General features: G+C 42.2%; 1 protein-coding gene across 2 annotated transcripts; it reads right to left on the bottom strand.

Moving 5' to 3' along the window:
* Positions 1-6,558: 6,558 nt before the first annotated feature.
* Positions 6,559-10,300, bottom strand: LOC120966095 (adenosylhomocysteinase). Of its 2 annotated transcripts, XR_012187043.1 has the most exons (3): positions 9,235-10,300; positions 7,534-8,170; positions 6,559-6,820 (listed from the first exon to the last, which is right to left on the bottom strand). XR_012187043.1 is itself a non-coding variant. In XM_040391753.3 (2 exons), exons 1-2 carry the CDS (start codon positions 9,540-9,542, stop codon positions 8,161-8,163), a joined length of 318 nt encoding a protein of 105 aa, XP_040247687.1. In that variant the 5' UTR covers positions 9,543-10,294; the 3' UTR covers positions 6,559-8,160. The 2 variants fall into 2 exon arrangements, 1 of the variants encoding a protein (XP_040247687.1); XM_040391753.3 differs by having other exon boundaries at positions 6,559-8,170; positions 9,235-10,294.
* Positions 10,301-14,542: the final 4,242 nt, after the last annotated feature.

The raw sequence follows: 14,542 nt of genomic DNA, 5'->3' as shown, positions 1-14,542 counted from the left end.
TCCCGGTTCTAAGCCGTAAAGCATGGTGCACTTAACTATCAAGTAGTCATCATACCGAGCTTGTCAAAATGTTCATAACGTCCGCATCTGCTCCTGCAATAGTTCTATCACCTAGCGGTGCATCAAGGACATAATTTTTCTGTGCAGCAATGAGGATAATCCTCAGATCACGGGTCCAATCCGCATCATTGCTACTAACATCTTTCAACTTTATTTCTCTTTAGGAACATATCAAAAATTAAACGAGGAGCTACATTGCGAGCTATTGATCTACAACATAATTTGCAAATGCTATCAAGACTAAGTTCGTGATAAATTAAAGTTCAATTAATCATATTACTTAAGAACTCCCACTTAGATAGACATCCCTCTAGTCATCTAAATGATCACGTGATCCATATCAACTAAACCATATCCGATCATCATGTGAGATGGAGAAGTTTTCAATGGTGAACATCACTATGTTGATCATATCTACTATATGATTCACGCTCGACCTTTCGGTCTCCAGTGTTCCGAGGCCATATCTGCATATGCTAGGCTCGTCAAGTTTAACCCGAGTATTCCGTGTGTGCAAAACTGGCTTGCACCCATTGTATGTGAACGTAGAGCTTATCACACCCGATCATCACGTGGTGTCTCAGCACGAAGAACCGTCGCGATGGTGCACTCATGGAGAACACTTATACCTTGAAATTTTAGTAAGGGATCATCTCATAATGCTACCGCCGTACTAAGCAAAATAACATGCATAAAAGATAAACATCACATGCAATCAAAATATGTGACATGATATGGCCATCATCATCTTGTGCCTTTGATCTCCATCTCCAAAGTACCGTCATGATCTCTATCGTTACCGGCATGACACCATGATCTCCATCATCTTGATCTTTATCAACGTGTCTTCACATGGTCGTCTCGCCAACTTTTGCTTTTGCAACTATTGCTATCGCATAGCGATAAAGTAAAGCAATTACATGGCGCTTGCATCTTATGCAATAAAGAGACAACCATAAGGCTACTGCCAGTTGCTGATAACTTTAACAAAACATGATCATCTCATACAACAATTTATATCTCATCACGTCTTGACCATATCACATCACAACATGCCCTGCAAAAACAAGTTAGACGTCCTCTACTTTGTTGTTGCAAGTTTTACGTGGCTGCTACGGGCTTAGCAAGAACCGATCTTACCTACGCATCAAAAACCACAATGATTTTTCGTCAAGTGTGCTGTTTTAACCTTCAACGAGGACCGGGCGTAGCCACACTCGATTCAACTAAAGCTGGAGAAACAGACACCCACTAGCCACCTGTGTGCGAAGCACGTTGGTAGAACCAGTCTCGCGTAAGCGTACACGTAATGTCGGTCTAGGCCGCTTCATCCAACAATACCGCCGAATCAAAGTATGACATGCTGGTAAGCAGTATGACTATTATCGCCCACAACTCTTTGTGTTCTACTCGTGCATATAACATCCACGCATAGACCTAGCTCGGATGCCACTGTTGGGGAACGCAGTAATTTCAAAAAAATTCCTACGAACACACAAGATCTATCTACGTGATGCATATCAACGAGCGGGAGAGTGTGTCCACGTACCCTCGTAGACCGAAAGCGGAAGTGTTATATCAACGTGGTTGATGTAGTCAGACATCTTCACGATCCGACCGATCCTAGCACCGAACGTACGGCACCTCCGTGTTCAGCACATGTTCAACTCAATGACGTCCCTCGTAATCTTGATCCAGTTGAGGCCGAGGGAGAGTTCCGTCAGCACAACGGCGTGGCAACGGTGATGATGAAGTTACCGGCGCAAGGCTTCGCCTAAGCACTACGATGATATGACCAAGGTGTGTAACAGTGGAGGGGGGCACCGCACACGGCTAAGACAAATCTTGGATTCCTTTGGGGTGCCCCTTCCCCACGTATATAAAGGAGGGAGGAAGAGGAGGCCGGCCCTTGAAGGGGCGCGCCAAAGGGGGGAGTCCTACTTGGACTCCCGGTCCAAGTAGGATTCGCCCCCCCCTTTCCTATTGCAACGAGGAGATGGAAAGGAAGGAGGAAGAGGGGAGAAGGAAGGAGGGGGGCACCGCCCCCTCCTAGTCCAATTTAGACCAGCCCATGGGGGCGTGGGGCCACCCCTTGAGGCCCTTCTCTCCTTTCCCGTATGGCCCATTAAGGCCCACTACTTCCCCCGGCGAATTCCCGTAACTCTCCGGTACTCCGAAAAATATCCGAATCAGTCGGAACCTTTCCGATGTCCGAACATAGACTTCCAATATATCGATATTTACGTCTCGACCATTTCGAGACTCCTCGTCATGTCCGTGATCTCATCTGGGACTCCGAACAACCTTCGGTACATCAAATCACATAACTCATAATACAAATCGCCATCGAACGTTAAGCTTGTGGACCCTACGGGTTCGAGAACTATGTAGACATGACCGAGACACATCTCCGGTCAATAACCAATAGCGGAACCTGGATGCTCATATTGTCTCCTACATATTCTACGAAGATCTTTATCGGCCAAACCGCATAACAACATACGTTGTTTTTTTTTGTCATCGGTATGTTAGTAGCCCGAGATTCGATCGTCGGTATCATCATACCTAGTTCAATCTCATTACCGGCAAGTCTCTTTACTCGTTCCGTAATACTTCATCCCACAACTATATCATTAGTCACATTGCTTGCAAGGCTTATAGTGATGAGCATTACCAAGAGGGCCCAGAGATACCTCTCCGAAACACGGAGTGGCAAATCCTAATCTCGATCTATGCCAACCCAACAAACACCTTCGGAGACACCTGTAGAGCATCTTTATAATCACCCCGTTATGTTGTGACGTTTGATAGCACACAAGGTGTTCCTCCGGTATTCGGGAGTTGCATAATCTAATAGTCTGAGGAACATGTGTAAGTCATAAAGAAAGCAGTAGCAATGAAACTGTAACGATCATAATGCTAAGCTAACGAATGGGTCTTGTCCATCACATCATTCTCCTAATGATGTGATCCCGTTCATCAAATGACAATACATGTCTATGGTTAGGAAACATAACCATCTTTGACAAACAAGCTAGTCAAGTAGAGGCATACTAGGGGCACTCTATTTTTGTCTATGTATTCACACATGTACTAAGTTTCCGGTTAATACAATTCTAGCATGAATAATAAACATTTATCATGATGTAAGGAAATAAATAATAACTTTATTATTTCCTCTAGGGCCTATTTCCTTCATCTCTTGGTGCTGCTGTAGATGTGCTTGCATGATGAATTCTTTGTGTTCTAAGTAGTTTGAATGCTTGCTATGCCTCTATGTATCCCTAGGAGTAGTTGCTATCATTCTTATGAAGTTTTGTTGAGAAAATTTTGTGGACTAAAATTCAGATTTTTGTCCATAGGAAAAAATTGTACGCGGACATTATGAACTTGTTGGGAAGGAGTTCTTCGAGGAGACGATCCTCGAGGGCATCTTCTATTGACAATTCTGCTCGTCGGTCTTATGTTGAACCAAGTGAAAGTTCCACACGGGATGCCGCCGCCAAAACTTGCTTATGGCCTTGCGATGAGTATATGATGCAAGTGGGCATCAAGGAGGAATTTGAGCAATATGTTCACAAGGCCGGTCTCGGTCCCTACCTCTCAGATAAGTGTGAACAACGCCATCTTCTCATTAAATCATTTGTCAAAGGATTTAAATATTTTCCATGTGAGTCTAGGGTGTCGTTTATGCTTTATGATAATCCATATACCATTTCACTAGAGAATTTTGCTTACCATTCCAAACTTCCATTTTGGGGTTCACTTGATGAGCCACCAAAGGCTGAGTTTGAGTCTTTCTTGACTAGCCTTTGTTACGATGGAAATAGGGGAGTGAGACAAGGAAGAATAAAGAGCATTCACTTTCCCGCAATTCAGTACTTTGCATTATTTAACGGGAAATGCATAGTAGGCAAGCAAGACTGTAGCATACTTTGTGCGCCAGACTTGAGCCTTGTTCACACCGCTCTCATTGGTGAAAGGAATTATAACCTTGGAGCAATTGTTTCACGTAGACTTCAGCATAACGCCAAAAGTGGCTGGTTCTATGGTGGAATTTACTCCACGCGTTTAGCACGCGGGCTGGGTGTTTCACCTTTGCCCTTTGATCCCATCCTACCCACGCAATATTTAGATTTTGACACCTTAAAAGAGCATAAGATTCTCAAGGGAAGGGCTGAGAACTTCACTTATAATCTGTTGTTTAACCAATCACATGTTGTGGACACATATTTGCCTGCGCCTGCTCTCTTTGATTATAACAGCAAGGAAAGATATTTTGTTCTTGAGAACGAGGCCCGAGCTCACAACACAGCGGTGTTGGCGGCACGACGTGTTGAGGCCTCGGCACCGATAGCCTCCGTGAGCTACCACGCCGACTACTACCCTCCAGGCTACTGATTGATTACCAAGCTAGGCCAAAAGCCTAAGCTTGGGGGAGTACATGTTTCTCACCGATATTACATTCATGTTCACATATCATTCCAGCTGTCGGTGTTCACACTTTTTCATTGTATCATCCATGCTTAGACTTATTTTCTTGCTTTCTTCTTGTGTGTTTGAAAAACTTTAGAAAAAACAAAAAAAATTAGTTGTATTAATTTACTTTCTAGGCATGCTTAGTAGTAGAACTAAAAAGAAAATCCAAAAAGATTTCCTTGTTCTTCTTTTGCTTGTTGGGAGCTTTCCCGTGTAAATAGTTTATCTCGTTTTTGCTTTTCCCTTTTATTTCCTTGTTCAAGAAAACCGAAAACTCCAAAAATATTTCAGTGTGTTTCTCTGGATTTCTTTCCTTTTTGTTCGAGTCTTACCGAGGAGAAGACCACGATGAAAACGTTGAGTGGCTCTCATATGAATAATTGTTGAACTAATAAAGAGCACATTTTACCTTGTCTTCTCCTGTCGAATAAATTTTTGCAGATTCCAGCTTAGTCCATGGCACTCTTGCCCTATCATTATTTTCATATCATTCGGTCATGCAAGTGAAAGGCAATAATGACGATATTCGATGAACTGGCCATGGCAAAGAGAATCTGGTATGAACTTGACTTTTTCTGTTTGTGTAAATATGTTTAACCTAGTATCCATGCTTCAGCCCATTATGATTAAACATGTTTGCAATGACAATTAGAGATTATAGTTTCTCATGCCATGCATAAGTAGCTAGGAGTGGACAATGATTTATCTTGGATATCAACATAGCGTCATAATGATTGTGATGTAGTATGATGATATGGTATCCTCCTATGAATGTTCGAGTGGCTTGACTTGGCACATGTTCATGCATATAGTTGAATCAAAACCAACATAGCCTCCATGATATTTATGTTCATGGTGTTCATATCCTACTCATGCTTGTGTCCAATGTTACTTATGCATAATGCATGGTTATGATCGTTGTTGCTCTCTAGCTAGCCGCTTCTCAATCTTAATTGCTAGCCTTCGCCTGTACTAAGTGGGAACTCCGCTTGTACATCAAAAACCTTAAACCCAAAGTTATTCCAGACGAGTCCACCATACCTACCTATATGCGGTATTACCCTGCCATCCTATGTAATTTTGCATGTGCCACCTCTAAAAACTTCTAAAAATTATCCTTTTTGTGTGCCTGGATCGTTCATGGAATGACAGGAGGTGGTCGGTATCTTCCATGCTAAGCGGGTTATTCTCAGGTTGAGTGTTTATTCACTCGCCATCGCACGAGAAAATGGGCGGTAATAGGGATGCCCAGTCCCAAACTGCAAACATGAAAAAGAGTTCATGTTGTAGGGTAGAACCCTATGTGGAGATCTTTCACGAATTGGAGGGGAAATCCCCAAGAACACGAAGAACATGAAGAACACAAGAGAGGGGAAACACTCTAATTGACTAGATCCAATCACACATATGCTAGCACTACAAGAAATATGTCAACTTGCGACCCTCACTATTGGTCACTGAAAGGTCATTGATTTTCATTTGCGACCTTTTTTGACCAAAAACAGATGGTCAAAAGCTGGCAGTCGTAAACTGAAATTAACGACCTTCTTTGTGAGAAGGTCGTGTAAGGCCACGACCAAAACAAAAGGTCATGGATTCTACGACCTTCTATTTTGGTCGCTGGCTGTCTGCCCAGGCCACGTCGGATCCGACGTGGCAATCTGACGTGGCAAAATTGTGACCAATTGAGAAGGTCGTTGGTAAGATTTAGCCCGGTCCAATTCGACGTTCTACATGGGCCGAGCCCAACAATTCAGCCTATTTATGTTTTTTTATGGTCAACTAAATGGGCCAAGCCAAATTTTACGGCCTTTTTCTTTTCTGGGCCCTTTCCCTTTTCTAGTAAATTTCTTTTTCTGTTGGCCTTTTCATTTTGTTTTTGCTGGCCTTTTCATTTTGTTTTTATAACTTTTGGCAGAATTATTATTATTTTTGCTATTTTATATAAAATAAACAATTCCACAACAACATCATCAATTAGGTTGTAGCCTTTTTATGTGCAGTACAACTTTAAGCATAGAAAATTGGAAAAAAAATATTTAACCAATATATATTGTTGAGAAATTTTCATAATTTTGCTGTCAAAGCAGGATATACACAGGAATACAAGTTTGTTGTCAAAGCAGCATTTCAAAAGTACATCTTCACATGATCTCAGCAACGAAAAAACATCATACATAATTTTTTTAGAATATGCCATATGGCTCAGATCACATAACACATGACATCTAGGTTCAAATGATCCCAGCAACGAAAAAACATCACCAGCACAGTATACTACCTGCACATTCAAAGAGAACAAGCTACATGTCAAAAGAGAACTGAGAAGAAAATATCCACTAAAAGAAAGCAGATAGTATACTCAGTAATTACTACAGATTTGCTCACTGGATACACACACACACACACACACACACACACTTTGCATATACTTTTGAAAGCAACTGGAGATTCAAGTAAACTGCAGAGTTATATCAAGACTAAGATAGAAGGAGAACGGTTGAGGCAATGCAGCAGGGAGAAACAATGAAGATAGTTCTTGAAGATAGTTGACCTTCTATGTGTACAGTACATATGACACCAGCAGGTCAGAAGATAATACACCAAATGTGCATGAAAGACAATACAGTAAACACCATCTTGTTTATAGTAAGTAGCATGTCTCTAGCACATCATGTCATTTAAAGAATGCATTCAGGCAAGAAACGGACAGCTGGTCTAATTATCTCACACTTGGCATTTTCACAGTTAACACCATCATGTACAACAGCAAGCTGCTCCAGGCTGGCCAATTGACTGATACTACTGGATAAGCAAAGCAAACTACTACCAAGACAAGAACCAAACATGGCAAGCAAAGTACGAGCATTTTACTCATAGCAAAGCAAACTACTACCAAAACAAGAATCCACAAGCAAACCCATCTCGCAGCACCAGCAGTTTGAACGAACAGACAGAGGCGGATGGGGGACAGAGCGGAAACGAGACGCTTACCAGGAGACCTGCTTGACAGAGCCCTTTTCCCAGTGCTTGCATGGAGCTGGAGCATCACACACATAACAGTAGCACTGCATATGAAAAAGAGAACATCAACGAGGCCGCATTACAAACCCTCGATTGTCAACTCTGCTATTGTAATCATATTACAAACAGGATCATTTTACAAACGCTATGTTGTTAACAGGATCAGAAGCATGTGTATGAGTAAAATCAAAGAGGATAAGAAGATATGTTTAGTTACAGTCTTGCAATTGATGCTTTGTAACTACAGATAACTAAAAATGAGTACAATAGATGTACATAATTTGTAGGCTCCATTTGTAACTACAGTGCTCCTTTCATTTGTTCGAAATTTTCAGTAGATGTCACAGTAGCATGATAAAAATTTCAATTGAAACTAAAGATGCAGTACACTAAATTACTCAAGCCTTGCTAAACAGCAAGTCTTACAGTAAACAACAGGATACCAAGATCTATGTTAGTAAGTGTATGTAGCTCAAGGCAACAGTAATGTCAACTTAACATTAATACATCTTGTTCAAAAAATGAAAAGCAGACTATAGTGCAGCAGCAGCCATGAGGGCTTCCTTGTCCACCTGGAGCAGCAGCAGCTTGTACAGATCAAAGCAACCTGCACCCAAAGCAAACACACGAGGAATCAGAGAGAGGCAGGGGAGATGAAGACAAGATGCAACGACTAAATCAGACAAGGACCAAACTAATAAGTTGTGTCAGTGTAACATGGCATTCCCAAACTGAATATATCTCCAAAACAGAGAATAACATCAGCAAGAAAAAAACATGGCATCCCCAGAATGAATATATTTCCAAAACAGAGAATAACAACCTCAAAGTGGTACAAATATAATTCTACACAATTCAAGTCTTCAACCAAATTAAGATTTTAATTGATCAAAGTTGTGTCAAATGATCATATCGAGGTTTAACTACTAGGCATGCAAGTGTTGTTTCCAATTGATTCCAATTCCGTAACACACTTGCTTGTGTGAGAAATTCTGAATGTAAAAGTTGATGCCTCCATGCAAGTAGCGTATAGACTGACGCAACTTATAGCTCAAGGTCGAGCTAACTTTTCTTCTAAGCATGCTGCTACAGCTACACCACCTACAAATCTGTGCAATGCACAGTATTACATAGTACGAATATAACTTCTAGTGGGCCAATGGATACTTCATAATCCATCACAATTGACCCGTGTGCTGGTCTTGGAAGTAAAATGACCTTTGCAGCAAAATAAAAGCCCCACAAAGGAAAGATAGTTGCTCCTCTGGATTTATTTGTCCTTTCATGTGTAACATCTAACTCAATTGGTAATAAACATTGAGTGTACCCTTAAAGTGCATCATATGTACATCACCATAACATTCACTCAAAATACAGTAACTTATACCCCCAAAGTGACCGAGCAATAAGACCATGCACATCACACAATTGCTATTTTCTGTTATGCAAATTTATTCGCATAAATAAATCTCGTGGCAGCTTCAGCAAATCTAACTGAAGCCCCATGGAAGCTAAGCAGGCAACCTGATAAACAAAAAAGTTATTCAAAATCTGAACCACAGTTGCAGTGCTTTTAACGTAATTTGAACCATGTGAATCAATACTTCTATGCTATGCTGAAACAGAGCATCAGATCTCAAACTCTGTAAAATGGGAAGAACGGAAGTATACCTTGCTCTTGGGGACGTTGATGGCATGGAACAGGAGAGTGTCGGACTCCTGCATCTGCTTGACGCCGGTGGTGGTCTCCTCGGAGACGCTGACGAGCCTCTCCTCCATCTTGCGGTACTTGTGCGGACGATGGCGAGCATGACGGGGTTGTCGGTGGACTCCGGGTCGGCGACCTTGCCGGACTCCTCATCGGCCTTGACGCCATGGTGGATGAGCAGTGTGGCGTCGTCGATGATGAGGTCAGGGCCGCCGCCGACGCCCCAGTCAAGGCAGCGCTCGGTGCACCACCAGCACTCCTTGAGTGCCATGGCTAGGGTTCCGGGCACGCGCGAGGAAGGAGAGAAGGTTGGAGGGCGCTGTGGCGGTGGGAGGAGGCGACTCCTCCTCCTCTGCCGACGGATCTGGAGGACGCGGCCAGCCTAGGTCGAGTCGGTCTGGAGGGGAGGGGAGGGGAGGGGAGGAGCAGAAGGTGGGGGGAGCCGGCAGCGGGGTAGAGGGCGGAGTCGCCGACGGCGGGGCTGGATTTGGGGGCACAGGAGGAGGAAGAGGGGATGGTGAGGTGGTGGAGAAGCGCCTAGATGCGGCGGCGGCGGCGGCCTTTGCCTCCCGGAGGCCCCGCGACATGCGGCTGCGCCACATCTCGCAGATCGGGGCGGCCTCTAGCGCGCGCGCGTGTAGGGTTCGGCTGTGGAGCGCGGGTGGGATTGGAGAGGAGGGGATCTCCAGCCAGGAAGGGGAGGGGAGGGGAGTGGAGGTGGCGCCGGCGGCGGAGTGGATGCGGTCGCCAGCGGCTGGTTCATGGGGATCCAGATCGTGGGGAAGGCACCATTCGTGGGGGACGGCGGCGGCGCGTCGGTAACGAGGTGAGGGTGTGTGGTGGGCTGGTTGGTTCGGTTGGGTGGTGAGGGAAGGGGAGGGGCGAGAGGAGGGGGCGTGGGGGAGGCCATGAACGACGGCGAGCTCCGCCGGAGGGAGGTGGCGGCGGCGGCGATGGATCTGGAAGGGAGGAGGTGAGCTCGCTCCATCGGGCGAGACAGCGAGGAGACGGGGGATCTGGAATGGGATCAATGGATGGATGTGGAAACTGGAAAGAAAGGAGGCGCGGGGGGTGGATGAAAAATGACCATCTAGGGTTTCGGGGTTGGTGTGGAACGGTTGAGGACGGCCGTTGGATCCGTGAGCATCCGACGGTGTTTGATGCATGATCCGCGTGATACGTCCACGGACCAATCAGAATGCAGTATGACGTTATGACCATCTAAATTGGTCGTAGTTGGCTAAAAATAATTTTTGAGTGTCCAAAATGAGTTTTTTTATGAAGAACCTACCATATATTTGTTGTAAAATTGGACCAAATCAATTTTCCAAAATACTAGGCCATATTTAATGCGTAATAGACCACATGGTTGGGTGTCAAAAACTTTTATCCACCTCTCGTAAAAAAGATAAATTTCTGCCGATTCAGCAGGAAGCGGGTCAAATTTGAAGTGCGACTGCCTCAGAGTTTGCTATTTATTTTTCCCAAAAATCGTTTCAAGGTACAAAAGTATCTATTTAATCAGAGAAACACCAAAAGTTTTCCAAGAGTCAACCACTAGCTAGGAACGGTCATGCCCGCCGTTTTGACCGCATTTTGAAACGGGCATGAAAAATTCAAAAAAAATCAAAAAAATGAAAAACCTTCGTGTTGTGTCATTATATGTGGCCAAGTTGCCAGGAAAAATAATAAACTTGTAATACGATAATTATTTTAAAAAAGTGTTCTCATAAACGAGCTATCATGGGTGGAGATCAATGGCATTCAAGCCAAATGATCAATCTTATGGCCACATTCATGACATAGTTTGTTAAAATGATCTCATATAGTGCACAAGGGTGCATATTGGAATGGCAAACAATGTTGCCTAAGGATGTTTTCATTTTCTTTGAACAAAAAAATCATTTTCCATTTTTAGAGCCCAAAATGAGGTTTTTTTGTGAAGGATCTACCATATATTTGTTGCAAAATTGGACCAAATCAATTTTATAAAATATTAGGCCATATTTAATGCACAAATGACCAAATGGTTGGGTGTCAAAAGATTTGATCAACCTTTGGTGAAAAAGACAAACTTCTGTCGATTCAGTAGGAAGCGGGTCAAATTTGAACTATAGGTGCCTCATAGTTTGCTCTTTATTTTTCCCAAAAATCATTTCTAGGTACATAAGTATCTATTTAATCAGAGAAACACCAAAAAAAATTCCAAGATTCAACCACTAGCTAGGAACGGTCATGCCCGCCGTTTTGATCGCATTTTGAAACGGGCATAAAAAATTCAAAAAAATAAAAAAAATTGGAAAACCTTCGCATCGTGTCATTATATGTGGCCAAGTTACCAGGAAAAATAATAAACTTGTAATACGATAATTATTTTTAAAAAGTGTTCTCATAAACGAGCTATCATGTGTGGAGATCAATGGCATTCCAGCCAAATGATCAATCGTATGGCCACATTCATGGCATAGTTTGTTAAAATGATCTCATATCGTGCACAAGGGTGCATATTGGAATGGAAAACAATGTTGCCTAAGGAAGTTTTTATTTTCTTTGAACGAAAAAAACATTTTCCATTTTTCGAGTGCCCGAAATGAAGTTTTTTTGTGAAGGACATACCATATATTTGTTGCAAAATTGGACCAAGCCAATTTTCTAAAATATTAGGCCATATTTAATGCACAAATGACCAAATGGTTGGGTGTCAAAAGATTTGATCAACCTCTGGTGAAAAAGACAAATTTCTGTCGATTCAGTAGGAAGCGGGTCAAATTTGAACTACAGCTGCCTCATAGTTTACTCTTTATTTTTTTCCAAAAATCATTTCTAGGTACATAAGTATCTATTTAATCAGAGAAACACCAAAAAAATTCCAAGATTCAACCACTAGCTATGAACGGTCATGCCCGCCGTTTTGACCGCATTTTGAAACGGGCATAAAAAATTCAAAAAAATCAAAAAGTTGGAAAAGCTTCGCATTGTGTCATTTTATGTGACCAAGTTACCAGGAAAATAATAAACTTGTAATACGGTAATTCTTTTAAAAAAGTGTTCTCAGAAATGAGCTATCATGTGTGAAGATTCATGGCTTTCAAGTCAAATGATCAATTTTATGGCCACATTCATGGCATAGTTTGTTGAAATGATCTCATATTGTGCACAAGGGTGCATCTTGGAATTCCAAACAATGTTGCCAAGGGAGTTTTCATTTTCTTTGCACGAAAAATTCATTTTCCATTTTTCGAGTGCGCGAAATGAGGTTTTTTTGTGAAGGAACTACCAAATAAATGTTGTAAAAATGGACCAAGCCAATTTTATAAAATACTAGGCCATGTTTAATGCACAATTGACACAATGGTTGGGTGTCAAAAGCCTTGATCCACCTCTGGTGAAAAAGACAAATTTCCGCCGATTCAGTAGGAAGCGGGTCAAATTTGAACTGTAGCTGCCTCATAGTTTGCTCTTTATTTTTTCCAAAAATCATTTCTAGGTACATAACTATCTATTTAATCAGAGAAACATCAAAAGATTTCCAAGATTCAATAGCTAGCTAGGAACGGTCAAGCCCGCCGTTTTGACTGTATTTTGAAACGGGCATAAAAATTTAAAAAAAAAATCAAAAAATTGAAAAACCTTCGCATTGTGTCATCATATGTGACCAAGTTTCTAGGAAAAATACTAAACTTGTAATACGGCAACTATTTTAAAAAAGTGTTCTCGGAAATGAGCTATCATGCGTGAAGATTCATGGCTTTCAAGCAAAATGATCAATCTTATAGCCACATTCATGGCATAGTTTGTTGAAATGATCTCATATTGTGCACAATGGTGCATCTTGGAATTCCAAACAATGTTGCCCAAGGGAGTTTTCATTTTCTTTGCATGGAAATTCATTTTCCATTTTTCGAGTGCCCGAAATGAGGTTTTTTTGTGAAGGAACTACCAAATAAATGCTGTAAAAATGGACCAAATCAATTTTATAAAATACTAGGCCATGTTTAATGCACAATTGACACAATGGTTGGGTGTCAAAAGCCTTGATCCACCTCTGGTGAAAAAGACAAATTTCCACCGATTCAGCTGGAAGCGGGTCAAATTTGAACTGTAGTTGCCTCATAGTTTGCTCTTTATTTTTTTTTCCAAAAATCATTTCTAGGTACATAAGTATATATTTAAGGATAAATACATGGTTTGGTGGTGATACGTTGAGGTTTGGACGGTGGCCAAGGGCCCCAACTCCGAAGCGCGTAGACTCGCATGCCCGCCGCATGGTCACCGCGTGACCGTGGCGTTGCCATGCGTTCTGGGAAGCCTAGGCATGTCTAGTAGGTTTGGCACTCCCCACGTAGATGCTTGGAAGAAAATAACAACAGAAGAATCTCACGAGGAGACCGAACAATGCTCAAACATGAATTAGCACCCAAGTGTTTGATTAGTGGTACGGGAAATGCACATGGCCAATGGGCCTGAGTTTTAGCCGAGGATGATCATCTACTAAGGACACAATCTTGGAATATTCGCAGCTCAAATGGAGGATCCTAGGTGTCACTTGCTTTGCAACGTACCACACTGGACAGAAATATGAATGTTGAAGCCACACGCACATGTATTGTTAGATGGGGCTCAAATTTGGCGGAGAGCTATGATTTGGGAATACAGAAGATGTGGCAAAAATTCAGCTCATTAGGATATGCCTAGTTAGTACTTCCTTCACAACAGTTAGAGGTGAACAAAAACTTTGGAAAATTGCCGACGAAGATTTACCAGGAAAATGGAGTTGAATATTGTCATGAGGCAATGATTTGGATAGTAAAGAATGCCCAATTTTTTGGGAATTTTGGGAATGACAGAAATATAGGTTGCTTCACAACCTAGGGTAAAAATTGACACATGGATATGACACATAGGCAAAACTGATGAGGTGGCGCCTAGTCATAGCAATCCACCACAACTTACAAGGTTATGACCATCTATATTGGTCATGAAATAAGGCAGCGGATCAGTGCTGTCTGCTTTGTGACCATTTCGTGTAAGGAAATTACGACCTTTCTAACCAAAATGGTCGATATAGTTTATCGTTTGGAGCCCCCCGAACAGCTTTTGACCAATTGGTCTCAAATGGTCATAGATCTATGACCAATTCTTCCAGGGTCACTGCCAGAAGGTCACTAGTTGACATATTTCTTGTAGTGTAGATCCAAGAACATACAAGAGGTCACAATGAATCCAAGGACAACAAAGGAAAGATACAAGGTACTAGTTCATCCCAATCCT

This window comes from Aegilops tauschii, chromosome 6, assembly GCF_002575655.3.
Source record: "Aegilops tauschii subsp. strangulata cultivar AL8/78 chromosome 6, Aet v6.0, whole genome shotgun sequence".
Taxonomy (NCBI): domain Eukaryota; kingdom Viridiplantae; phylum Streptophyta; class Magnoliopsida; order Poales; family Poaceae; genus Aegilops; species Aegilops tauschii.
The sequence above is the reverse complement of the archived record's forward strand: the minus strand, read 5'-3'. Positions and strand labels throughout refer to the sequence as shown.